The 25,963-nt window shown below is 39.7% G+C and overlaps 1 protein-coding gene across 2 annotated transcripts in view; it reads left to right on the top strand.

Moving 5' to 3' along the window:
• The first annotated feature begins 373 nt into the window (after positions 1-373).
• Positions 374-25,963, top strand: part of LOC106048083 (ovostatin-like) — a 30,256-nt gene continuing 4,666 nt past the window's right edge. For both annotated transcript variants that reach the window (XM_048052980.2, XM_013199876.3), the window contains exons 1-32: positions 374-613; positions 1,495-1,678; positions 2,416-2,572; positions 3,471-3,523; positions 4,011-4,031; positions 4,902-5,070; positions 6,245-6,329; positions 7,035-7,152; positions 7,883-8,003; positions 8,224-8,333; positions 9,012-9,170; positions 9,943-10,170; positions 10,386-10,443; positions 11,626-11,771; positions 12,207-12,356; positions 13,188-13,358; positions 13,934-14,063; positions 15,456-15,543; positions 16,241-16,469; positions 17,035-17,161; positions 18,013-18,134; positions 18,746-18,797; positions 19,088-19,171; positions 20,185-20,361; positions 20,667-20,748; positions 21,615-21,771; positions 22,255-22,329; positions 23,639-23,804; positions 24,434-24,654; positions 25,099-25,314; positions 25,453-25,577; positions 25,872-25,962. In XM_048052980.2, the coding sequence (XP_047908937.2) occupies positions 549-613; positions 1,495-1,678; positions 2,416-2,572; positions 3,471-3,523; positions 4,011-4,031; positions 4,902-5,070; positions 6,245-6,329; positions 7,035-7,152; positions 7,883-8,003; positions 8,224-8,333; positions 9,012-9,170; positions 9,943-10,170; positions 10,386-10,443; positions 11,626-11,771; positions 12,207-12,356; positions 13,188-13,358; positions 13,934-14,063; positions 15,456-15,543; positions 16,241-16,469; positions 17,035-17,161; positions 18,013-18,134; positions 18,746-18,797; positions 19,088-19,171; positions 20,185-20,361; positions 20,667-20,748; positions 21,615-21,771; positions 22,255-22,329; positions 23,639-23,804; positions 24,434-24,654; positions 25,099-25,314; positions 25,453-25,577; positions 25,872-25,962 (4,137 nt within the window). In that variant the 5' untranslated portion in view covers positions 374-548. The remainder of the gene's footprint in view (positions 614-1,494; positions 1,679-2,415; positions 2,573-3,470; positions 3,524-4,010; positions 4,032-4,901; positions 5,071-6,244; positions 6,330-7,034; positions 7,153-7,882; positions 8,004-8,223; positions 8,334-9,011; positions 9,171-9,942; positions 10,171-10,385; positions 10,444-11,625; positions 11,772-12,206; positions 12,357-13,187; positions 13,359-13,933; positions 14,064-15,455; positions 15,544-16,240; positions 16,470-17,034; positions 17,162-18,012; positions 18,135-18,745; positions 18,798-19,087; positions 19,172-20,184; positions 20,362-20,666; positions 20,749-21,614; positions 21,772-22,254; positions 22,330-23,638; positions 23,805-24,433; positions 24,655-25,098; positions 25,315-25,452; positions 25,578-25,871; position 25,963) is intronic.

Raw genomic sequence — 25,963 nt, 5'->3', positions numbered from 1 at the left:
CAATGGTAGATATTTAGCCAACACCATTCCTGAATGGTACTGTGTGCAGTAACAAAGACAGAGTAGGAATAGAAGTTTCCTTCTGTATGCTGTATTTTTACTGCCCAGATCCCTATGTAGGCATACAATAGCCCTGTGTTATGATTACTTCTGTTTGGTGAGATGTTTCTAGGGAAAAATCTTCACAGAACAAGGAAATACTTTAGCAATGGCAAAAATTAACAAGTTGAAACATTAAGCAACCCTCACACAATGACGTTAATCACAGAGCTAAGCTTCAATAAAACAGATTGCCAGGAACCGGTCTGGCTAGCTCACAAAGCTATGTGAAGTATGAGAGCTTTCCTAATCTGTTGTTTGAGAACTCTAAGAGTGTGAGAACATACAGGTGAGAGGAAGATGAACCTATGCAAATTTTATGTAGATATTTTTTGTTAGAATATGACTGAAGCTGGGAAGGAGGAGCACCATCCCAGGCCAGTTTAAAAGCCAGAAGACAGGCTGTCCACTTGAGATCAGTCTCTCTTCTTTCTTCCTCAAGGACAGAGATGTGGTCAAGGATACTTCTCAGTATTTTCTGCTTGAGCTGGATAACCACAGTGTCTTCTGAACCGTAAGAGATAATACCTTATGTGTTTTTATGAAACAAAATTTATTTCAGGTTTTTTTCCTTCTAGTTAATTTATCATGGAACATTGCTATGTAATGTAACCTAGATTCTGAAATATGTTTGAAATTGAAGTAGATTACATTGAAGTATGGTTTGGAATGATGTTCTCCATCATAAAACTGCTACAAAATCTGATCTGAGTGACAGAAACCTAGAACCAGAGTAGGTGAAACCTGAAGTGCATTGAGAGGACATTCAATACTAGGTTAGCAAGTAATACTAATGATCAGGGAGAAGTACATATTGGCAGTACAGAGTGAGAGTGTTCTATAGGGCAGATAATGTCTGGTTCCAAGGAGCTATGCTAAACAGTAATCCTGTTGCTATTATTGTTACTGTTATTTCTACACTTGCTGTGCTATGAGGGCTTATACAGCACTGTTGGTGTCTATGGCTTTATGAAAATCAAAGATTTCAGTGACAGTTTTCAAAAATACACCATTTGAGAAGGGGATTTAACCCTTCTCAGAAGTGCTAAAGGAAAGCACTGTGAAGTGTTTAGCTTTGTCAGATACACTGTTGGTTTTATTTTTTTATTGTTATTTTACTTTTGATCTTTGAATATCATCCATTCTGACTTAAGCAAGTGAAAATAGCAATAAAGACAATATGAGTGAGCAAAGCTGGAGGTGGAGGGAAAGGAGGGAATGGATCCAATTACCAAGAAAAGACTGTGATTCATATTGTGTTGAAGACCCAAATCATCAGCTCTGTCATGCATTATTTCTTTCATATGTATAGCATTTCTGTGGCGTTTTCCTGTCCTGTTTGTTATTGCGTTCCTCTATGACTGAACTCTCTGAACTGGTCTTGCCTTCTTGCAGTCAGTATGTGCTGCTGGTACCAACAGTAGTGAGGAGCGACTCTCCACAGACCGCTTGTGTGCAGTTCCACAGCCTCAGCGAGCCTTTGTCACTGAGTGTTGTCCTGGAATACAACAACATCCAGACAACTCTCTTTGAGGAGTTTGTAACAAAGAATGATTTCTTCAAGTGTTGCGAGTTCAAGGTATTTTCTCTTTTGAGACTACTAAAGAGGGTGTAGAAGCTGGAAATATTTCAGTGCCACTGTCTTTGTCAGTGAGAGCATAAAGGTGAAAAGTGCAGGCATACAATATGACAAAAAAAAATAATAAAAAGCTGTTGGAAAAGCTGACAATAAAGACAGGAAAAAAAAAGAAAAAAAAAGAAAAGAAAGATATTTGGGCTGTAGAGGAGAGCTGGAGAAAGGCTTTTCATCTCCATTCATAGAGTGAATAGGAAAATGCTTTTAATTGCCATCCCAGGTGCATGTGTCCTATGGAACTGTCATAATTGCTAAGGGAGAATTGTCGAGTCACTGGAGAATCCAGAAGGGAAATGCTCATTCCCTTTTCTATGACTCTGCAAGATCAAGACAAATATGACAGAGGAGACCCAAGATTATGTCTTCCAGAATGCAGCAGGATAAACACTTCAGAACTAAGCTGTACAGCTAGGAAACTTGCCTGTAGGCACGTAGCTACATGAGATGAGGAAATGCTTAGGATAGGGCATAGCTTAAAACCTTGCTACATGGTGACAGAGATTTCCACAGCATAGTTTACCAGAGACTATGTCACTGGTAAATGTGGGGTTTCTCATGACTTAGCACAAGCTATTAATGATTCACTTCACAGGCAGTATCTTACTCAAGAATCCAAAGCGTCAGGGCACCTCAACATGCCTCATTTAACACATTTCTTTTGGGGTTTTGTTTCTTTCCAGGTTCCTCCTGCTGGTTCTGACCCCTTGGCATTCATTTCTTTCTCTGCCAAAGGCTCCACAGTCAACTTAGCTGAGAGAAGATCAGTGGCAATCGAAAATGTGGATAACACTCTCTTCATCCAGACGGACAAACCCATCTACAAACCAGGACAAAAAGGTGGCTGGGGAGTTTGACTCAGATAGTGACCTGGGAAAATGAGTGCAAGGGTGGGTCAAGAATGACAAGGACTTCTCTTGTGGAGGAAAAGACCACAGACTGCGAAGGCAGTGGGTAGTGTATAATTGTCATCAGATAGTGTGTAATTGTCATCTGACTTTGGGCTCATCAAAAGTCAGTGAAAAACAGAACCAATTCACAGAATTGCAAGAAACAAATAGGGTTCATGTATCTTTTCTGAGTTAATTTCATTTACATAATTTTGAGTTCTGCCAGATTTACTAAGATCAATCACGTAAAGAGCATCCTTAAAAATACAGAAAATAGTAGGTAAAGCTTGAAATTACATTTCACATAAAAATAATTTGAGCATGTCATTTCCTGTCAACAGCTCTTTATAGTTAACTGCTAATCTAATTCTTAGAGCTAATTTAATTACCATAGTTAAATGACTACTGTCTGTGTTATAGTTAGTTGTACCTTTTGTACAAGCAAGTTAGAGTGCTGCAGGGTTTAAAATCAGAATAAAGATACCTTCTTCCTTCATTTTGATTGTTTTATTGAAGTGATTTGTATAGGCAGTTTCTTAGGAAACATTCCAAAGTACTGAATCCTTCAAGAAAAACTGATGATAATATAGGATATTTGTATTCACTTTATAAGTTAATTTAGTCCTGGATGGTCAGTATTAAAGGCATTTCAGCTGATAAGTGTTTTGTTTTGTTCTGTTTTGTTTTCCACTGGCTAGGATAAAAAAAAATCCGTTCTAGTTCTCTAGTTCTCCAAGTACTTATTAGTTCCTCCTAAAAGCCTGAACAAATTTTGTTTCAGTTATACAATGAAAGTAACTTACCACTGCTAAAGTAAATGAAAATTTTTTGTCGTATATCTTTTTCAGTGATGTTTCGTGTGGTCAGTTTGGATAGCCAGTTCAGACCTGTTCAAGAGACAGTAAGTAAGAGTGATAGTCAAGATTTTTCAAGATCTCTCTTGGGGTGCCTCTTCACAGAGACTCTATCACTTGTATATTGAATAAGAAGGGACTGGAACAGGCCTCTGCTATTTTTGGAGAACTTCTGTAAGTTGACACCTTATCTCTTTCCTGTCTTTATAGAGGGCAAAGTTTCTGAAAGCACTCCTGGAAATATCTCACAGTGCTCAGATATTGTAGCCACTTCACTTCACATGCCCCAGATCTGTAGAAAGAGATTGGATGCTTCTGTAGAAAAGATAAATTCATAAACAGGTTATCCCCCTAGAATTATCTCTTCAATTACAGACAAGAATTTCAAATCATTTCCCTGACACAGTCTTCTGTATTCAGAGAAAGGGGTTCACAGTGCTCTTTATGGTCTAGTATTTTTCAAGCTGCACAGTTAATTTCTTGATGTTCTGATCATTTTTTCTTTTCTTTCTTTTTTTTTTTCCCCTCCTCCAGTATCCCCGAATCATCATTGAGGTAAGAGATGCCACATCACTAAAGTGCAAATTTCTTTGGAAAGGTCGCAGCCTTTCCAATGCTTCAGCATTCCTAAAACATGGCTTTCTCATTTGCCATTTCAAATGCATACTCCTCACTAGCCCTGTTGTGAATACCGAGTATCCAAAACAAATGAAATCTATTTCCATCATGATTTAGAAAACTTATCAGACACAGATTATGGCAGAAGGCCCACAGAAAAGTGTACCTAGATGATACCAGCTGTAGTATGCAAGTATTGCACTTTCAGATGCTTCTGTGAAAAAGGTTCATATCTAATACTATGCACGAATATTTACCAGAATTGTGAATAAAGCTCGAATCATTCATTCTTAATAGAGATGTATTAGATTTAAGAATCACAAATGTCAAATGTGTCAAATTTTTGTAAGTCAGAAGATGTGAGTCTTCTTTCCACCTCTATTACAACTGATTTAATGCAACTTTAAAACTGAAAGTTTTCTCCCAGAATCTTTGGAAGTCAGCGTTGATTTAGGTCAACAAGACTTAACATCTTTAGATGATAGAAGATGTAGTTTTCACCTTTTCCCATACACTTGCACCATGCACTTATCCCACTCCTTGGATAGAAAATAATTACATACTATTGCAGAGGTTAAGAGTGGTTCCTTCTCAAGTAATTTTAATAATCAATTTTTAAAAAATGTAGGCTTGTTTAATGCACAAAGAGATCTGGAAAACTAATGGTAAATCAGAACACAGGTCATCAGCCCAAACTCCCGTTCATACAGTAATGCACTAAGCCAGCATGCCAGGATACAAAACTTAAAAGAAGACAAATAAGAGGGTGACAAATTTTTTCATTTTTCTTTTTATCCCACTCTCCAGGACCCAGAGCAAAACCAGATTCTGCAGTGGTTGGACGTAACATCTACACATGGCATTGTCCAGCTTTCCTTCCCATTAATCCAGGAACCAATCCTGGGGTCCTACCACATCATTGTGGAAAAGAAGTCAGGGGATAAAGAGTACCACTTCTTCACTGTGGAGGAATATGGTAAGCAAGTGCTGTGAACTTCATTGCATCAGAGGCTGGCTTGTCTAAGTCAGATAAGAGGTGTTGGTGTTTGAAATATCCTGTTTATGTCTAAGAAAGAAACACATGGAGAGAGTTGGGTGGAGCAAGTGAAGGCAAGAAGGAAAAAAGAAATGCTTAAAGAGACAACATTTTTCAGGAATTAAGATCCATGTCCTATCACTCAGGTGTTACGTTCTTCACTTGTTCAAAGGCAAAATTAATGAGTCCTGACTCATTTCTGTCCTGTTTTGTGGAGGCCATCACCGTATGAAGGGCACTAGGATAAAATATGCAGCAGAAATCTGAAGAGGTTTTCTGTCAGACAGTAGATGATGGTTACCAGGTCATTACTGGGAGAGGCTGGATAACCAGTGGAAGTGCAAGATGGAAAGTAATTAGCAGTGGAGGTGCCAAAGCGTTCATAGTGATCCCCTTACAGGGGAGTCACACAATTCATTTTAATTTTACAATTTTTTCATCTTATAGGTTGTGGCAGGTTTTCCCTAGTAATGCCTAGAGAAGGCTTGGACAACTCCCAGTCTTTTTTCCTTTTTCTTTCTTTTTTATTTATTTATTTTTTTTTATGACAGTAAAGCACCTTTCCTGCTCACCCTCCGGAGTTCTTTCATACATTTCAGTCTCCTGTGTACAGGTGTATGAGAAAAAGGCCTGTTCCAGCTGTGTTTTTCTTATTGCTGCTGACCTGGGATAAAGAAGAGGCTGAAAAGAGGGTGTGACAAAGGAGTGGGACCTGTTTGGTTTTACTGTTTCACTTAATCATTGGCCTTTCTCCTTCAGTAGGGCAGGATTGCATAGTGTCTTCTGCTCTACAGGGCTTAACTACATTTAGACATCAGTGTTACTCCCACATTTCCCTTGAAAAAATGCATGCCCAACTAAAGTCATTTATCATAGTTTCTACTGTGGCTGTTAGCATTACTATGATGGTTATTATTGCATTTAAAAATTATTCATCTTACCGCTTAAGTTAAATATATTGTCCAATAATATTCTACAGCGAAATCCTAGGCAGACTTCTCTCTCCCATCTTGGTGAAAATGCTTTTTCCAACTATTTTTTTTACTGTCTTCCTCATACACACCTGCCTATGGCATGCTACTGCTGATCAATCATATTCATCTTGCTTTCCCAGTGCTGCCGAAGTTTGAAGTGACAACTAGTGTGCCTAGGAGGATCTCTTTCTTTGATGAAGAAATCAGGGTGAATGTTTGTGCATCGTAAGTATTAAAGCTGAGAATAACACATCTGTGAACAAGAAACATGGGAAAGAGGAAGGTGTGACATGCTGTGAAACAAGGAACCTGCTGCTGATTCATGTGTGGACTGTAGGAATTCATTTAGCTATGGCTTCCATGGCATGAAACAACTCCACTCTGCTACACAGAAGAATTAGAACTGGTAGGATTTGAGTGTGTTCAACAGTCTGAAGGTATCAAATGGTACATGCTCAATAGCTGTTGATTTTATTAGTACAGAGAAGGAGAGAAATAGTACAGGAGGACAGTCTATCAATAGGATTTCTGGCTGTAACATTTTCATCTTTCGGCAGAAAGACAGAGTGGCATAAGCTTGAGCACCAAGGACTGCAATACGTCCTGCTTTGTGTAAGGCAATAATGAGGAAAAGCAAGCAGGAGGGAATAATATCCCAAACCTGAGTCCAGCATCCCTTTCCAGCTGCAGACCTTAGAGAATGGCTACACCAAATCAATGGTAAAGTGGGCTTTTAAAATAAGATGCCAAAGACTGTCTAAAAATAGTTGAAGGGAATTCAGGTAGGGCTAACTGGTCCTAATTCCTAGCTTCCCTTCTGACTGTTCTCTGGGCACTTCTGAGGGATTTAGAGCCTGCAATATCCCACAGTCTTTGCAGGTTTCATGCTAATTTGACGTAATTGTATTCTTGTTTCTCCTCCTCTCCTAGGTACACCTATGGCCAACCAGTGCAAGGGAATGTCCGAATCAATGTGTGTCAGGAGCGCTTTTATAACCCACGATGTAAGCAAAGCCAGAAACCAACCTGTGAAGCTGTCACCGGACAGGTATGATACAGGGCTAAGCCTTTCTTCCCAGTGAACTTGACTACTCAACATGTAACACAGTGTATGAAGGCCCCATTCATTTCCTGGGGAACACCAGAGAGATAATCCCAGAGGCATATTTTTGTCTCACTATCTTACAGGCAATGCTGAAAGACCATAAAGGTAGTTTTTACCAATGACCTCATTAGGAGACTGGCTTTTGCCATTCCCCTTCAAGAAAGGGGGAGAAAGGAAGTAATTTTTCAATAGAAATTTAAGTTCTGACTCATAAGAGTCAGTATGAGGGATGGAAGCTTATAAAACTATGAATTTGTGATTATTCCTAAAATGCTAGATTTGTGCTCTTACTGGGGATAATCAGCAGACCTCTGCTGGGAGTCTTTGAGGACACATTGTTAAACTGATTATTAATTTCTCAACTAGATCAGGTTCAAAGTGCTTTAAAGAAATAAGCTCTGATAAGAGAGATCAAGCATCATACAAAGTGTGTTTGAGAAGGGATGTGAGTGCAGAGAGGATGAGGGGGAGGGAGGAGAGATGGTTCCCCATGAAACGGTGGGGAGCTGGAGGGTAAGAAGTGTAAGGTAGAAGGGGAGTGAGTAGAAAGCAAAAGCTGAAGGAAATGTGAGCAGAGGCATGAAGCTCTTCAGAGACCTGATAATATAGGTTAAGGAGCAGTTTTCCAAACCTTGAGAACAATGGGCTTTTCTATTTGTGCTCTTTTTTTCAGCTTGGGAAGGATGGTTGTCTCAGCACTGTCATCTCCACCAAAACTTTCCAGCTCTACCGCAGCTATGCCAGGATGTATGCCAGGCTCAATGTAGAAACCACTGTCACTGAAAATGGGACAGGTAACACTAAGTGAAGGTTGAGGAGTAGTTGAGTAAATCTAAAGGGTAATACTTCTTGAGAGGAATCTCCTAGATCCTAATCTGTGCATCAAACAGTGAGCAATCACCATTTTATGTGGAGCTCTCCCTCCAGAACACCACTTCTCCATATTACTTTTCAAAAGAAACCATTTTCTGCCCATTTCTGTTTCCTCCCCTTTATACTGGGTGTGTCTTACAGGTATCCAGATAAAAGACTATGACTATGTTGCAGTCAACCAAGAAAATGACAGAGTGATGTTCAGGAATATGGATCTGTATTACAAGAGGGGAATTCCTTACTTTGGTGAGGTGAGTAGCTGAGAAGATACATTTAGAAAGAACTCCCTCAGGTCCAGCATGATTTCTGTGTTGCCCTGTTTATGTCTGCCCCTTTGCTATGTAGTGATAGCTTCCCTTGATAATGTTGCATAGCAATGATTGCTGCATAGTTCTGTCATTATATTAGATGTTCCTAGAAAAAATAAGAAAATTGTATCGATAATGCCCTCAGCCATAATTAGAGAATGCCTGAGAGATGGGTAAGTGAAAGGTCATATGTGGTGAAGACAGGTCTGCAAGAAACTACCCCAGCAACAGCAGTGCCTGAACTGAAGGCAAAATTTACCCTACATTGCATCACACAGTCATGGGGATGTTTACTTAGAGCAGTACAAGTGCTAGAGCACACCCAAATTCTTCCCAACCTGCACATTCAGGATAAACCCAGGCACAGAAATGAGGATGAGCTATTCAGAATTGTTCTTATATGCAGTGCAGAAGGAAGGTTGTATATGGATGTCCAGAAGCTTACTGAATTCTACAGTTTACCCATTTGCCTTTTAAATACATTTCACTCTTGATTTCTACTCCCTGCAAATGTCCTTAGTGCTTAACTTATTATCCTCTGGTGAGCAGAGAATTTCTCACCATTTTTCTTTTTTTTTTCTTTTTTTTAACCTGAACCCTTTGTGTATTTTTTGTGTTCAGATCAGTGTGAAAAATATGGATGACAAGCCTCTTGCCAATAGGATAGTCGTGCTGGAGGTCAATGGAGAATACCATGCCAACTATACTACTGACAAGAATGGCATTGCTGCCTTTTCCATCAACACGTCTGAATTCTTTGATCCCAGTTTTAAGCTAAGAGTAAGTATAAGCCCCAGTCTAATTCCTGAAAAAATACTTCATCAGAGAGAGGAATTAGAAGCAAACAGTGGGTACTGGCAGAATTGTTTCAGGTGAGGAAAGCAGGCACTTAGTCCACCACCACCTGCAACTTGTGCGAAACTAGTATGAGAAAATGTTAATTCTTGAGAAGCAGCAGACTGCACCTCAGGAGCGTTTTGGCTGCAGTGATCTTCATCACCTCCCTACTTTTTCCTCAGCTCAGAAGCCCTTTCTGCTGCCATCTTCCTTCTTTTTATTCTGTGGACTAGAGGACCTTCCTCACAGCCTGCCCTGCCTTCCCCACCCAGCTTGGTTGCATACCCACCTTCTTCCCTGCATTTCTGCTGTCAGACGTCCATGCCCATTACCACAATATGTTCTTCTCATGTTCTCATGCCTTTTCTCTGTTTTGATGGGAGGAGGTGAGAATCAGCATGGTGTTTGAAACCAAAACCATTCCAACTCAACATTAAGTCCTAACAACCTGTCCCAGTCCAACAAGAATCTGAAATAACCTTCCTCCTGCAATGTGCCATGGATGTGTGGATATATTGAGGTATCCAGAAATGCTTCTGCTGTGGACTGAAGGAACACAAATTTTTCACACCAGCTCTTGCTCTTAGCTAAAACAGCCCCACAAAATCAATTTCCCGACAGAATATTTTAGAGGGAAGATGCCTTTGTGTCTCACCTGCCAATTTATTATTTTCCACTTTCTTGATTCCTCATGTATACCTCTTCTGCATCATAGGCCAGGCAGGCACCAGATGACTGTGCAGACTTCTTGATGTGGAGAAATGACAATGAACCCCAAGCCTTGTTCTTCGTCCGTCGCTTCTACTCGCGGACCAACAGCTTTGTGAGAATTGAGCCAGTGGGGGAGAAACTAAGCTGTGGCCAGCAGAGAAAGGTCAATGTTCACTATGTCCTGAACAGAAAAGGGTATAGGAATGCCAACCACACAAACTTCTATTATGTGGTAAGTGCTATCTCAATTCCCACAATGCCTCTTTTCTTCAACCTTCTCTTGAACACTATATAAGTCAGAAATCTCCAGGTCAGCCAGTGGCTATAAATCACAGCTCGACTTGATAGCCCCTGAAACCTCTCAGAATACCACTCAATATCAATGATTTCGTGGGGGAAAGTAGGAGGTGCTTTTGATTCTGTCTCACACGTTTTTTCTATGCTTAGGTGACGGCAAAAGGAAAAATTGTTCTCAGTGGCCAAAAGCAAGTCAGCATCTCTCATGGTAAGCTCTAGGCTGTATTACTGCTGTTACTTCAAAGCATCATTCCCAGCAGCAGAGCATTAGTAAGTTATGTAAGATGGGATGAAAGCAGAAAACTACAGTTAAATCAGGTGCTAGTTCTTAAACTTCATCACCTTTCACCACTTACAGTATCATTCACTTTTGATGCAGATTCTAATACTCCATATAATAATCAAATTGATCTTGTTAGCTGAAAGATGAAAACAGGAGGAATGTAACCTTTTCTGTTTTATTTCTCCTTTATCTCTTTATTTCAAGGAGTATTTACAATTTCAGTTACTCTGTGACATCCAAGCCTTCACCAATTAGAAGATTAAAACTTTCTGAAGTTTAAAGAATGCGTGTCCCGTTTGAGAGGGATATTTAGCAATTAACTGCTTGGAATTCACTGAAGTTTTGGAAATCTCCAATGAATGAAAAGAATTTAATCCTGCAAATGCAACAAATAGAACTAACTTTTTTTCATTGTTAAAAACATATTTTATTGCAGAACCAGGTCCATTTCCAGTCTTCAGTAGGTGTCTTAAGTAAGCTTCACTCTACATATAGGACTTGTAGTTTAGTATTTGCCATCTTTGGTCTTTCTCCGGGTACTCAGGCACTATGGCTGCACAGTATGTATTTCACCACAGTTTACAGAGAGGCATTCTATTCATCAAAAAGCAGTCACGTCACATGGTTCTCCCTTCATTAAATCAGCTTGAAGCCGTGTGGTTTTCCCATAGTATTGGTGGCTAACCAATAGTAAGGTATGCGATAATGTGTAACTCACCAAAATATATTTGAAAGCTTAGTCCCTGCTCTAGTAGCTGTCATCCATATTGACAAGAACTTCATAGTTCTTAGTGTTAAAAGAATGTTCTCTTAGCTGGTCTATATAACTGTTCTATCTCATCTGATATAGGAAGTTCTAGGTTTGAGATCCAAAGGCAAAATTTTGCTCTTTTTGTAGCAATCATGCACAGATTTTGCTGTCCAGCTTATACTGAGCTCAGAACCCTTTTTGTAAAGTATCCTGCTCTCAACATTGTCTAGTTTGTATCTGGCATTTTGCTGATAGGAGGTAGGTTATGAACAAATATGTAGTCCTTCCACCAAAGCTGAGGCATGTCTAATCTCTTTTGTTGGTCTCTTTTCCCCTGTTCCATGTTTCTTCCACAGCTCCCAGAGGTACATTCTCCATTACATTGACTGTCAGTGAGAAGCTTGCCCCCAGTGCCAGACTGTTGCTCTACACAGTGCATCCTCATGGGGAGATAGTGGCTGACAGCTCCTGGATACACAGTGATATATGCTTCAAGAACAAGGTGAAAACCTTTGCTTTCTTATCAAGGGCTACACCTGCCTTCATTTTTTATTATTATTATTTTTTTTTTTCCTGAGGGAAGAGTTAGGGAATGACTTCATTATGAGCTCTGCACTCAGGATGGCATTTAGGAATGGAAAAGGTACAGACGTGCCTCGTAACTTGAGAAGCTGTCCCTGGAATTGACACATATGCTCAAACTCAGACTAAGTTCTCAATAGAGTGGGGAGGAAGAGATGACTAGGGAATTACAGTGATTAGGAATTTTCACTGAATTTCAGTGAATTTCACTGATTCAGAAGGGCTGTCTAACAGCAGGAGCTTTGCCCCACAGAGAATAGAGAATAGCATGAGTGCTGGTGAAAGGCAAGATTTAGATCTATGTGCCAAGCTGATTCTCCTAATTTCTATTTGTCTTTGATTTATTCTTTTCCAGCTCCGGCTCAAATTCTCTGAGAAGCAGGGTCTCCCAGGCTCTAACATCGGTCTCCACCTTGAAGCTGCTGCCAACTCCTACTGTGCTCTGAGAGCTGTCGATCAGAGTGTCTTTCTTCTTCAGCCTGAGCGAGAGTTATCTGCTGAGAGCGTAAGATACATCCCCCGGGTTTTGTTCTTTTAATCTAGGGACATCCAGAATGACAGTTCCAATGCCCACATATAATCTCTCTGTTTCTGTCTGTGTTTTTCTTTTTCGTATATAAACAGACACCTCAGTGATTTAAAAAAAAAAAAAAATAGCAGTTGTACACTTCAAAGCTGGTAGTGTAATATTTAATTTTGTAATGCATGGCAGCATTACATGTTTTAACAGTATGTCGAAAGAAAGAAAGAAAGAAAGAAAGAAAGAAAGAAAGAAAGAAAGAAAGAAAGAAAGAAAGAAAAGAAAGAAAGAAAGCAGGAAAGAAAGAAAGAAGGAAGGAAGGAAGGAAGAAAAAGAAAGAAAGGAAGGAAGGAAGGAAGGAAGGAAGGAAGGAAGGAAGGAAGGAAGGAAGGAAGGAAGGAAGGAAGGAAGGAAGGAAGGAAGGAAGGAAGGAAGAGAAAGAAAAAAGAAAGAAAGAAAGAAAGAAAGAAAGAAAGAAAGAAAGAAAGATCCATACTTTTGAAAAACTATAGAGATCCTGCTCATTTCATGCTTTCAGAGACAGTTATGTCTTGAAGTGAGAGAGTGGGTACATGCTGCACAATGAGGATGCTTTAGAACGGACTGCACTGTAAATCCTGTCACATAGTTTTCACTGGACTTTCTACATTTTCAGTCTGCAGTCATGAAAGTTTTTCATGGTATAACAGACAGAGTTCTCATACTGTATCACTGTCTTAGAGCTGGCTCACCAAAGTCAAGGGCTTTGGTGAAGCAGAATTTTGCACCTGCCTGGGACCTTTCCTTGTTTTTACATCTGTTGTTCTCACCTCCCAGGTGTACTACCGGCTTCGTTTGAGTGATTTACATGGCTATTACTACAATGGACTCAACCTGCAAGATGACAAGACCCAGGAGTGTACCCCAGTCAAAACCACCTTTTTTGATGGCTTGTACTATGAACCTGTCAATGTCAGTCGTGATGGTGATGCCTACAAGATTTTCAGGGTATGTGCTTTATGTGGCTCTTTAAGTGAGAAGTAGTCCAGAAGAATTCATGCACATTAACATTAAACTTTCTCAGGTGGTGGTTCTGATCCCTGGAACTGCCTTAAGCCTCCAGTCACACAGTTTCTGCCTTCTCAACCCTACATCTTACTCGGGAAGACTGAGAATCACTATTAGATATGTCCACTGGGATCTTGCCCATGTTTCAGTACACTTTTCCTAAACAGGACAATGACCTTGGCTCATGATCTCAGGCATTCCTAGTAAAGATCCGAGTCCATTATGCAGGCCACTGGTTTACATGGATGTCTCCATGACTTTCCTTGTCCAGTTGCAATGAACCCCATCAGTACTGCTCTTCACAGAACACCAGGTGTCTGCATCACAGAAATGACATAGAGGTAGGAATGAGAGTGACCTGTGACATTCAAGGTTGAAAGGCTGGCATGTGAGGAGGGAGGAGAAAGATGAGGGATGATAACCCAGATGGGAAACATAGCGTAGTATAGCATAGCATAGCATGATACTTAGTATATGCACTGAGCGACAAAATTAATTGATTCTTTTACATTCAGGATATGGGCCTGAAGGTTTTCACCAACTCTGTGCTGCGGAAGCCAGTTCTGTGCAACGAAGACAGGTCAGATCGAGGCGATGACCATATCTATTTAGAACACGGTGTCAGTGGCGGTGCCTATGGCGCAGGTAAAAGAAAGTTCATGATGTGTCTCCATTCCCAGTATGCCTAGTCTTCAAAACTGCTGCATGTAGAAAATAACAGATAGCATGCTGAGCTTTTTGGGAAATAAGTCTCTGTTTCACAGTTTGCCTCTGGTGATCTCTTGTTGACAGTCCTCACAGAAGTGAAGTCACTTCTCTCTCACTTAGTTACAGGGTGAATATGGGAAAGACAGAGAATATTGGGACGCTACTTTCATAAATTGATATCAGTTTTCCAAGGTTTTTATTTTTTTTCACTAACGCACAATTAAATATTTAAATATATATATTCCTTTTAAATAAAAGGAAATGCCAATGCAGAAAAATAATGTGAATTCCCAATGTTAAGAATTCACACAGCATTCAGCATACTTAGCAGATAGTCTGAAAAGAACTTTATAGATCAGCAAATGGTATGATTTTTTTTTTTTGTTTTCTCCTAGTTAAGTTTTCACAGCAAAAGAGCAAAAGTAATTGTCATAGGTTACCATAAGGGAAATTATTGTTCAACACTTGGAAGAAGTTCTTCCCCATGACAGCCTTGCTGCACTGGAAGAGGTTCTCCAAGTTTTGGGATTTCCATCCCTGTAGGTTTTCAAAACTGAGCTGGACAAGACCCTTGAGCAACATGAGCTGACTTTGACGTTTGTCCTACCGCAAGGAGATTGGATTAGAAAACTCCAGAAGTTCCTCCCAACCTATTTTTTTCTATGATTCTGTGATTCTATGATTCTAATTCCGGCAAAATAGCAAAGTACTATCATTTCCATAATATAACTAGCAAGTCTGAGGAAATTGAAAGCACCTCCATGCCACATTGTTTGTTTAACATCTCATCCAAATCCACAGAACCATGGTTTTAGGTTCCTAATCGCAGTCACGTAGTTTGGCCATCTGAATCAAAGTAGTTTTCCAGTTGAGTGGATATTCAGCTCTAGTTTACTTGTCTGGATATGGTAAAACAATTGACTTCTAAGGGAAGTTTGTAAAGCAGTATAGACTTTGGTGACAATTCTGGCCTCTGTTGGCATTTGCAAATTGAAGAGAGCTAGTGATAGAGGACGAAGAAATGCCTTTCTAACTAGATGATGAGACCTTTCAATGTGAAAAAAGGTGAAGTGTCTTGTGAAATACCTACATTTTACAGTATTTTCCCATGGGAAGACAGACTAGGTAAAAAAAAATGTTCCTTCTTATGCCCTATATTTGTTAGAGTTTTCATTTTTCTTATGGGAAAAAATGGAAAAATGCTCTGATTGAACACTTAGTGTTCATTTATGCTCTCAAGCATATCTGATTGCAGTTCAGATCTCATTTAATTGTTTGTTCTGGCCTGACCTCTCTAATAGTATACTTAACCATACACAATCTTCCTAGATGAGTCAAGGATTAATGCTAATAGCCTTGTTAACACTGTTCGGAAATACTTCCCTGAGACATGGATTTGGGATCTGATTCATACTGAGTGAGTATTTTTACCTTCATTTCTTACCTCTTATGGATTTTTGAGTTGCTGCATCTTGCTGAAATTAATTTTGGGAAGAATCGATGGAATGTATGTCTACTTTGTAGGTATGAGTCTTGTTTTCCCATTGTGCTCACAGAGCTTTGACATCCCAGTCTTATATACAGTATCAAGCCTACTTGAACCGTGACTCATATCTGCTCTTTTCTCTGCTACTGTTCTTCTGATGGGGAGAAAGAATAAGTGCTAACAATAAAATACAAGACTTTGTTTAGGCAAAAACAGGAGGAAAACTTGTTATTGTTCATTATATTTTTTATTTCCACCAGCAGAAAACTCAGGTTATTTTGTTTTTCTTTCCAGGTTATAATAGCTTCTGCAAAGAGAATATCTCTGTCTAAATATGCATCCAGGGGCTGTTCTAAATGCTTTTTTTTTTTTTTTTTCAATATGTTCAACTTTTACAAATGATATTTCTAAATTTAAAAAGCCAAGTATTCTTCCAAGTGCTTTTTAAAACATAGTTCACCAACACCTTCATCTTTACCCCCAGCTTTATATCTTTTAAAATATGGAGAGATATCTCATGGAAACTGAGATGAAAACAGAAGTACTAACTCAGCCAGGGGCCTATTCTGTAATTTGCCTTGAAAGTGCCAAAGATAATTTCTTAATCTGTTTTTCTTGTTTTCCTTAGTTCCAGTGGACAGGCTAATGTCTTTTACACCATTCCTGACACTATCACAGAATGGAAAGCCAGTGCTTTCTGTTTGCAGAATGATGTTGGCTTTGGCATCTCCTCACCTGTTTCGCTGACAGCATTCCAACCATTCTTTGTGGATCTCACCTTGCCATACTCTGTCATTCGAGGGGAAAAATTTAATTTAATAGCCAACATCTTCAATTACCTCGACAAATGCATCCAGGTACGTCAAGTCTCCTTTCAGTTCTGATATGGCTTGCCTGTTTCCCAGAGTTCCTAACATTGCTTCTGTATCCTGCATAACACATTAGAAAAACAGAAATAAGTGTTTAACTTATGCTGTAGCTTGACACATTACTCTTTCACCCTCTCTGCCAGGATCCATTCTTGATTCATCAGAAAAGGCCGGCTAGTCCACAGTTTGCTCCTTATCCCTACACAATTCAGTTATTTTTGCTCTTGAGGGAGGAACTTGAGAGGGTGTGGGTACTGTGCTGTACAAAACAATACATACTGAGTATGTAGTATGTAGCAGTTAGTCATAAGAAGGCCTGACTGATAAAACGAGCACAGACACCTCGGCACACTTCTGTAAAAAACAGCCATTAACAGTGGCCAGAAAAGAAACAGGCTCCTTAGAGAAATGTGCCATCCTTATTTCCCAGCACCATCCTTCAGAATCAGATGACAAAGAGCTTCTCCAGCAAGTAACCATCTTCTGTGACCTGCAGCTTACCTTTAGGGACAGTCTACTTCTTTTGTAATCTTGCTTTCTCTCTGTTTCTCAGGTCAGTGCCATACTGGCAGAGTCGAGTGACTACAAGGCAGAAGTCCTTTCACCAGAGGGAAACACAGCAAGGGTGTGTGCCAATGAAAGAAAAACCTACATTTGGACTGTTAACCCCCTAAGTCTTGGTAAGGTTGTCTTTTGGTTACCCTGATTTATCCTTATTTTATCTTTCTACCTTTGTTGCTCCCACACTTCAAGGAAGCATCAATAATCCACAGGCAAACATTTTTGGACAACTCTATTAGTTGTGTCAAAAATTTAATATTGGCCCTCTGCTAAAGTTCTCTTATATGCACTGAAAAAGCAGTGAGTTGTTCATTTCCTGTCTATTTTAGGAAGAACTGTTCACTTGCTTCGTTATGTATGAAATACTGACAGGGTTTCATGTGCCTATGATCCTTCAGTTTACAGTTTTACACCTAATGAACTGTATTCAGTAAGAATAAAATTTGCTAATAATTTTGCAGTGGGTTCTCAATAGGCAGAAGATATTGCTCCCCCACAGTTTTACAGATGTGTCTATTTACACTGCCTTGAAGTCGACATTGTCTTTTTAAAAAAAAGCAATCACAGTAGTTTATAAGTTTATATATGTTAGTGCCTCAAAAGCTGAAGTACAAAAAAAAACAACCAACCAAACAAACAAACAAACAAAAACTTAAATTAGCAAAGATTCTTCTCAAAATGAACCACAGATAGGACTTTTCTTTAAAAGATGGTAAAAACTGATAGCAAGTACTGTCAGTTGTTTAGCCAGGATCCATCCCTATTTCATCCCTTGTACTATGTCCCTAGGCAAGTACTCCTTGCCACTAGTGGGCAGATGTGGCGTTTTAATGAAATTTGTTTACATTGCCTTCAGAGCAAATACATTTATCAGCTGTCAGTCAGACTAGTAAGAGGCAGTGAAAGACAGGTGTAACTGCAGACACTAAAAATAACTTTTTTTTTCTTGGGCTGGTGGCTGGTTCTCCAGGAGAGGTGAAATTCACAATTACTGCTGAGGCCAAACTGGATACTGGGGATGCCGGAAAGAACACATCCTCAGAAGAGAGGACAATTCGCAGGGACACCCTGATTCAAACATTACAAGTTGAGGTACAGTAGAAAATCTGCATAGGGTTTCTTCTTTTTGGAAAATTCAGTGCCTATGGCTGTGGGTTAGAGGCAGTTAGCTAGTGTGAGGAGGCAAGACAGCTGACAGATGGAGCTATGTGCAGTAGGGCTTCTCCACATGAATCCAAGAGTGGAATTCATGATGATCCATGGCATCCAAGAGCATACATACCCTGACACTCCTTGAATGTCAGCAGAGCTGTAGCCATAAGGGAGATTTAATTCCTTACCTGTATGTGCCTTTCACCTGTGACTGTAATACTGGGGAGGAAAGGACAGATATGAAAGGAATGGGATTTACCTTGAGCATCATAAAGCAGCAGGCACATGACTCTCCTCAAGTCCTTCTCAGAGGCTGGAACCATCTATTTTCTACAAAGGATGGTGCTCAGCACAGTCTGTGGTGTAAAAAAGAGAGTAAGCCACAGCTCAAGAGATATTCCAGTGGAGACAGGGCAGGACAGGGTACAGGAGGGTGCACTCTCTGGATAGCCACTTCCATGTAATGCTTTACACTGCTTAATTGTTCCTGATTTCATAGTGATATTTTACACTTTTTTTCTCTCTCTGACAACTTCTCTGCAATCAAACAGCCTGAAGGTATCAAAAAAGAATTGACTCAGAGCTCCCTAGTTTGCACAAAAGGTAAGGCAAGTTTATTCATCCATTCCAAGAAACTGATGGAAATACTTCACTGCCTTCTTGATTTTCTCCTATGAAAACAGAGACCTTCCCAGGGGAGGAAGGACGGTCTCAGGGTTAAGGAGCTGGGCTACTATTCAGAATTTTCAGAGATACCTTAGACTCATTGGGCATGGGCCCTGCAGTGGTTTCTTTACCAAGACAGCAAATAATAACTGTAGTAACGCATAGAAAGTAAAGATCTGGGGGGAGGAAAATGTTTTCAACAATTCTTAGTTCTATTTTCTTGTCAGGCAAAACAGTTTCTGAACCAGTGTCTCTCAGCCTGCCAAGAAACCTGGTGGAGGGATCAGCCAGAGCTTATTTCTCTGTCATCGGTAAGTTTAGTAACTAGACTAAAATTAAAAGTAAAACATTTTTTCCCTTGTGATGAACCCAGTGCCACCATGTATACATATGCAAAACTAAAGTTGAGGAGATACTTCATCTGGATTTAGAGAAAATGTTTTCTACTTTCCAGAATGCCAAAGACAGAAGTTGCCCAGAATTATCTCATATTGTATCAAAAGAGCATAGAACAAAATAGTCAGATTATTTCAATATACTACATTTCAGGTGATATTGCATTAGCATATAGTGTAGTATGTGTATGTATATGTGTAGTAAAACAGTTGATTCAGCTGAAAATTAAGCCAGAGCAGACTTCCTGAAAAAAACAAAACCAACACATTTTTATTTCTTGGAAAGAAGACTTCAGAGATATGCTGACTGCACAATTCAAATTTATACTTCTGCATAATGAAAAACATTTGTCAGTTTATAAATACCCATAGAATGAGACTAACACATCCCAATCAGCTCTGCGAACCTTAAAGTCATTATTAAGACCAACAGTTCTCCTCAATGAGGTTCTGAACTCAGATTGCTTTCTAAAAGTAATTGTTCTGCATGTCTGGGTCAGTGCGTGGTGTGTTGGTACTGTGGAATACAACCTCTGTAGCCCATCAGCAACATACCCCCAAACCTCATTTTCATATGTACACACCAAATGGGAAGCACATGGTAAAGGCTAGGGAATTCTAACCCTTCTAAGCATTCATAGCTAATTCTCAGAAAACATACCAGTCAGCATCAATCATTCCAGTGGTTGGTTCCTTCCCAAATTTGCAGTTTTGCAGGCATTCAGCATCAAAATCAAAAATCAAAATCAAAATGGGGGTACTTCAGTCTTTCTTCTAAGCTGTGTCTTTGGTTACTGTGCTTACTCTGTATTGGTCATATAGAGTATCATAATAATGAGCTCGTAATAATGTAAAATAAAACAATGTAAAAAACTGCGTAAGAAAATAAACATTTGAACTGAACTGGACTCATATCTTTCATTCTTCAGGAGACATCTTGGGCACAGCCCTGAGGAATATGGAAAACCTCCTTCATATGCCTTATGGCTGTGGAGAACAGAACATGGCCTTGTTCACACCCAACATCTATGCCCTTGATTATCTGAATAAAACTGGGCAGCTGACTGAAGAGATTAGAGCCAAGGGTACTGGTTACTTAATTACAGGTGAGAGCCTTTCACATTCTTCCATTGTGATCATTGTGATCGTATGCACTGAGCTCTAGATGGTGAACACGGATCTCTGAATTCTAGCACCACATGTACTGCACATAAGCAGTCAATGACAGCACCCCAAAGAAGCATTTGGTACTCTCAGGAGCAAAAGTAGCTAGAAATCCTAATGGCTGATATTATTCACCAGACATGTAGTGCTTAATATTAAATACCAAAGTCTTACTGCTTCAGTTGAATAAACAGCAGGACTAGTCCTTTTCTGTGATAAGAAAATGTCTTCTTTATTGCACTTTTAGGCTACCAAAAGCAGCTGTCATACAAACACCGGGATGGATCCTACAGCTCCTTTGGGACACGAGATGGGGAAGGGAGTGTGTGGTAAGTGGTGACAATTTCTATTTCCTTAGCTCAGAATCTTTGAAACATGTTCAAAATTTTAATTGGTTCTTATTTTTAATCATCTAAATGGACATAGCTCCATTAATTTGACCACCCAGTAAGTGAGATACTAATAAACTGGAGAGAATGCAACAAAACAATGATAAGATGATCATCGACTGGACCACATAATGTTCAAGGAGAGACAAGGAACTAGATTTGTTCAGCCTCTAGAAGAGGAGTCTAATGGATAACCTAGGTGCAGCCCTCCACTACCTAGATCAGGAGAAATCTGTAGAAAAGACAGTCGGACTCATCAGAGGTACACGGAGTAAGGAAAAGAGTTTCTCCATACAAAATTTACAACAGGGAAAACTGGACAGAATGAAAAAATTCTTTCCCAGGAGAAGGGTGCAACACTCAACCAGGTGCCTGGGGAGGGTGTGGAAATCTCCATCCCTGGATCCCTGGACTAGACAAGACACTGAGCAACCTGACCAAGCTTTGAAGTTGGCCCTAGTTTAAGCGGATGGTGGGACTGCAGACTTACAGAAGTTCCTTCCCACACAGATTATTTCATAGTTCCGTTAGTTATGATAAGAAATTACTATCATCAGTCATCAAGCTGTGTCTATGCTTTACCCCTGTTCTGAAGGAATGGTTTTAGCACAGTAATAGAGAAATCTCATGTCAGTTTGTAATACCAGGATTTTAACTATTTATTTAAAACTTACAAAGTACTTGTTTCTTTTACCACAGAAGTTATGGATTTCATTCTATGTTCGTTTCTATGCATATCCAATTGCTGGTAAGCCTTCTTTATCTTGTTCACAACTATTTGCTTTCTGTTTCTGGTTCACCTGCAGGCTCACTGCCTTTGTGTACAAGTCATTTGCACAAGCCAAACGGTACATCTACATCGACAACAATGTCCAGTCACAAACTTTGATCTGGCTGGCAAGCAAGCAGAAATCAGATGGCTGCTTTGAAAATGTTGGGTCACATTTCAACAATGCTTTGAAGGTAACTGAGTTCAGTATATTCCAAAACGTCCAGTCCTGCTACTGGGATTGATTTATATTATTTCTGCCATACCCAAATTTATCATCACACCCATACTCTCCTTAGTACCGTTCTCTAGTGTTGTTTGTTTATTAGCTGGGCAAGATTGTTATGTCTTCTATTGATTATTAGGTAGAAACAAGCAGAACTTTCTAAGCTAGAAGTCTCAGCTTTTATTTTCCACCACTGCATTTAGTCCCAGGCTATAATGTGCTTTATTGAAGATATGTAAAAGCAAAAAACAAACAAACAAACAAACAAGAAATAATTACAATTTTGGCTTTATCCTGAGTGATCTTTATTTTTCTTGTTCTTGTGCACACAGGGAGATGGAAGTTGCTTCTGATCTCTACTCTAACTATTATCTGGACCGTAAATGAATTCATATTTCCTTTCTTTCTAGGATAGCTGTACTGACCTATTTTTTGCTTTTGTTTTCTTCAGGGTGGAAAAGAAGGTGAATACTCACTCACAGCGTACGTTGTGGCAGCATTGCTGGAGGCTGGACACTCTGTTGAGGTAGGTATTTGATTCTGTTATCTTTTATTAGTCTGGTCAGCCATGTACCAAGTAATGTTCAAGTCATAATCCTCCCATCCATATTTTTTATCTATGTCTTAAATATTGATTCTAGGACAGTACGGTCAGCTCAGGAAATCTGTCTGCAGAACTCTGCAGCTGCCAGAATCATTTGATGTGTATTATAGATTAGTTATTTATCTAGTTTGTATAAATTCATCTGAAGGTGTAAAATCCCTGGGGAATCCAACTGTGTTAAACAATTATAGTCTATGTAGGTGTAAAATCCAGACTGAATTTGCCCACTCCATCCAGAGTCCAGTCTAGAATTATCTCCGAATTTTCCCAGTCCAAAGACCAAACTATCCAAATCTCCAGTCCTACAACTTTCTCTGTGCCTTTATATCCAAGTCATGTTTCTATATTCCTGTGTCATTGTTAACAATGGAAGGAAATGATGACATGTTGTTTGAAATACTTAGCTGGCTGGAATACTTAATAGGTGTGGGGGAATGAGAACTCGGTTTTGTTCTCTGTAATATACTTCCTGTATATCCTCGAGACTCTGGCCTGAATCTTTGTTCTTCTGTAAAATAGGGAAGAATAGAATTGTTCCCAGTCTGACAAATGTGTTCTAAGCATACTGAGTTTTACAAGACTAGAAGCTGCGAGATGAGGCATCATTTCTGTATCTAAGATAGACAGGATAAAAACATTTTACAGGATGATTCAGCCTTGTGGACTTAGTTCCCAATGTCTTTGTGAGAATCTCTGAAGCTTGGTGCCACTCCTATAAAGTAAGACTGCAGTCAGACTACTGTTAACAGTGTGGTGGTGATATCTGAGCTGAAGCAGTCAGTGCTCATAGAGAGAGTCTGTAAGGCTAAAAGGGTGAAGAGTTATCTTGATAGCTATAGCTAGTAAATGAGTAATAACACCCATCTGAGAGAATGTACTTCATCGTGAGTGCTCAATATACTTTACATAACTCTGTAAAAATATTCTCTGTTTTATAAATGGAGCAACCAAGAGTCAAAGGATTCACCTGCATAAGATCATCTCACAAGTCAGGAAAAGAAACCGTGCTCTGTTAGTCATGCCGCCTCTAAATAAATGCAGAAAGAAGGCAACACTACTGCAAGATCACATTTTATAGAAGACACACTGTAGGCCCTTAAACATGTAATGGACTGCATATATTTTAGCATGAAGTATCAGTGATGGCAGCTTAAGAAGTGATGATCTTTAAAGAGAGGTCGAGACACAAACCCGAGTAACCTGACAACCCTACTATATTTTGTATTACTAGCATCCTGTGGTTCAGAGTGGCATGAACTGTTTGGAGACTGCATTTAGCAATGGGGTCCACAACCTGTATAACCAGGCCCTCTTTGCCTATGTTTATGGCTTAGCTGGCGAAGAGGAAAAATCCAGATTTTTCCTTGAGAAGTTGGATAAAAGAGCTACGAGAGATGGTAAGTGAAGTATGGCCATGATGCAGGCAGTACAGCTGATGGAATGGCCTTTGTTATGATGTAATTATTCCGATGTACGGTATTCTCATTCATGTTGCTCCTTTCTCATTTCCTGTCTGCTATGCTACTGAGTTTATGATCTCTATGATCTTCTCTCTCTGTGTCTTTTGGCCTCACAAAAGATTGAGCTGTGTCCTGATGTTCTTAGAATTATGAAATAATCTAGGTGGTAATTGATGTCAGGAAGACTCCAGTCCAAGGTAGTGGAAGACTACACATAGTTTTCCCTTTAGCCTCCTCTTCTACAGGCTGGACAAATCCAGTTCCCTTTACTATGTCATGTGCTCCAGTCCATGACCATATTGGCATCCTACTGCTGCACTGCCTCCACTTCATCCCCCACTTTGACTTGTAAAGCTCCACTTTATTAATTTCTTTCCACTTCCCTTCCTGTGTTCTTTTCTGTACTTAAACTAAAACTCATACAGCTCAGAACGTTATAGGCTGAAAAAAATCTCTTAGGTAAAGGAAGGTGGGGAATTGTATGCCTATCTCCCATGTGATTCTGCAGTGAATTAACCAGCAAGTAACATTTTCATGCTTTTTACATCCTGCTTTTTTCTTTTCAGGTAGTTCAGTTCACTGGCAGAGAGAAAATAAGCCACCAGCAGAACATTACCCCGATTTCTATCCCCGTGCCCCTTCTGCTGAGATTGAAATGACCAGCTATGTGCTGCTGGCATTGCTCAACAAAGCCGAACTCACTCCAGATGACTTATCATACATTGCTCGCATCGTGTACTGGCTTGTCAAACAGCAGAACCCATATGGAGGTTTCTCATCCAGCCAGGTGACAAATGGGTGTGGTAAAAAGAATAGATTCTGGGAACAGTTCAGCCTGCAAGCTGGATCTCAAAAGTATGATGTTTCGTCTTCATTCCATATTTGTTTGGATAATATTTGATAAATGGTGCTCATATAAGTCTCCTTGGCAGGACACATTATGGTCTTCGTAGGCAGCTTCATACATTTTTTAGTTTTCAGAAATGGGAATTTACCCGATTTTCAAGTTAGCAGAAGATAAGGGTAACTGTTGACAGAGCATTATACCAGATTTTCTGGGATAATTCAATCCCATTAACCCAGAACTTGTAGCTTCTCTCCTTAGCTCTTTACAAAGTCCTTCTCCTTTTATGATTGATCACTGACAACGGAAAAGAGTAACTTTGCTAATCTCATGCTCTATTTCACAGCTGTGTATCTATCTCATTAGGGATCTTATTGTTCTTTTCAGGACACTGTTGTTGCTCTCCAAGCTTTAGCCAAGTATGGATACCTGACCTTCTCTAAGGAAAGCCATAACACAGTCAAAGTCAACTTCATGCAGTTCCCCAGTAAGGCTTTCCAGGTGAATGACAAGAACCGCTTCTTACTGCAGCAGGCTTCCTTACCCACTGTTCCAGGGAATTACAGCATGGATGTGAATGGCACTGGCTGTGTCTATCTGCAGGTAAGCAAGCTGGAAACTCACCACAACCCTGATGAGAACTAAGCAGGGTCCTCTTTACCTCATTTCCTTCCATACCTCATGCCAAAGCCACCAAAATCTGTAGATCTGTGACCATTTCACGCTTTCCATCTCTTTTAGACAACCTTGAGATACAACGTCCATCTACCAAACAAATTTGCAGGATTTTCTCTCTCCGTACAGCCAGCCAATGTATCCTGCACAAACAACTTCCGACCAAAGTTTGACCTTGTCATCTCTGCCAGGTAACTTCCTCTTCTTGATCTACCTTCTTGCTTTCTCAGTTTGGTAAAATATCCAAGGGAGGATTTAAGTACAGGCAGTTAATTGTCATTGTGCGCCTGCAGGAAGACAAACAAGACAATATCCTGAAACTCTCTCATGCTTCACTACTAAATTTCTCACACTTGTTGTAAACCAGTGGAACATCAGGACCGTGCAGTATAGACATTATCTGAGTTGTTTGTGAGTTATAGCTGAAAATTTCATTCAGTGGTCTCCTCTTCATTTGGACATTAATAGAGGTTTTCTCATTTCAGTTACACAGGGAACCGCCATGTCTCCAACATGGCTATTATTGATGTGAAGATGCTCTCAGGTTTTGTTCCCGATAGATCTTCCCTGAAAAAGG

Source organism: Anser cygnoides, chromosome 1 (assembly GCF_040182565.1).
Source record: "Anser cygnoides isolate HZ-2024a breed goose chromosome 1, Taihu_goose_T2T_genome, whole genome shotgun sequence".
Lineage (NCBI taxonomy): Eukaryota > Metazoa > Chordata > Aves > Anseriformes > Anatidae > Anser > Anser cygnoides.
This window is presented reverse-complemented; position numbering and strand designations above follow the sequence as displayed.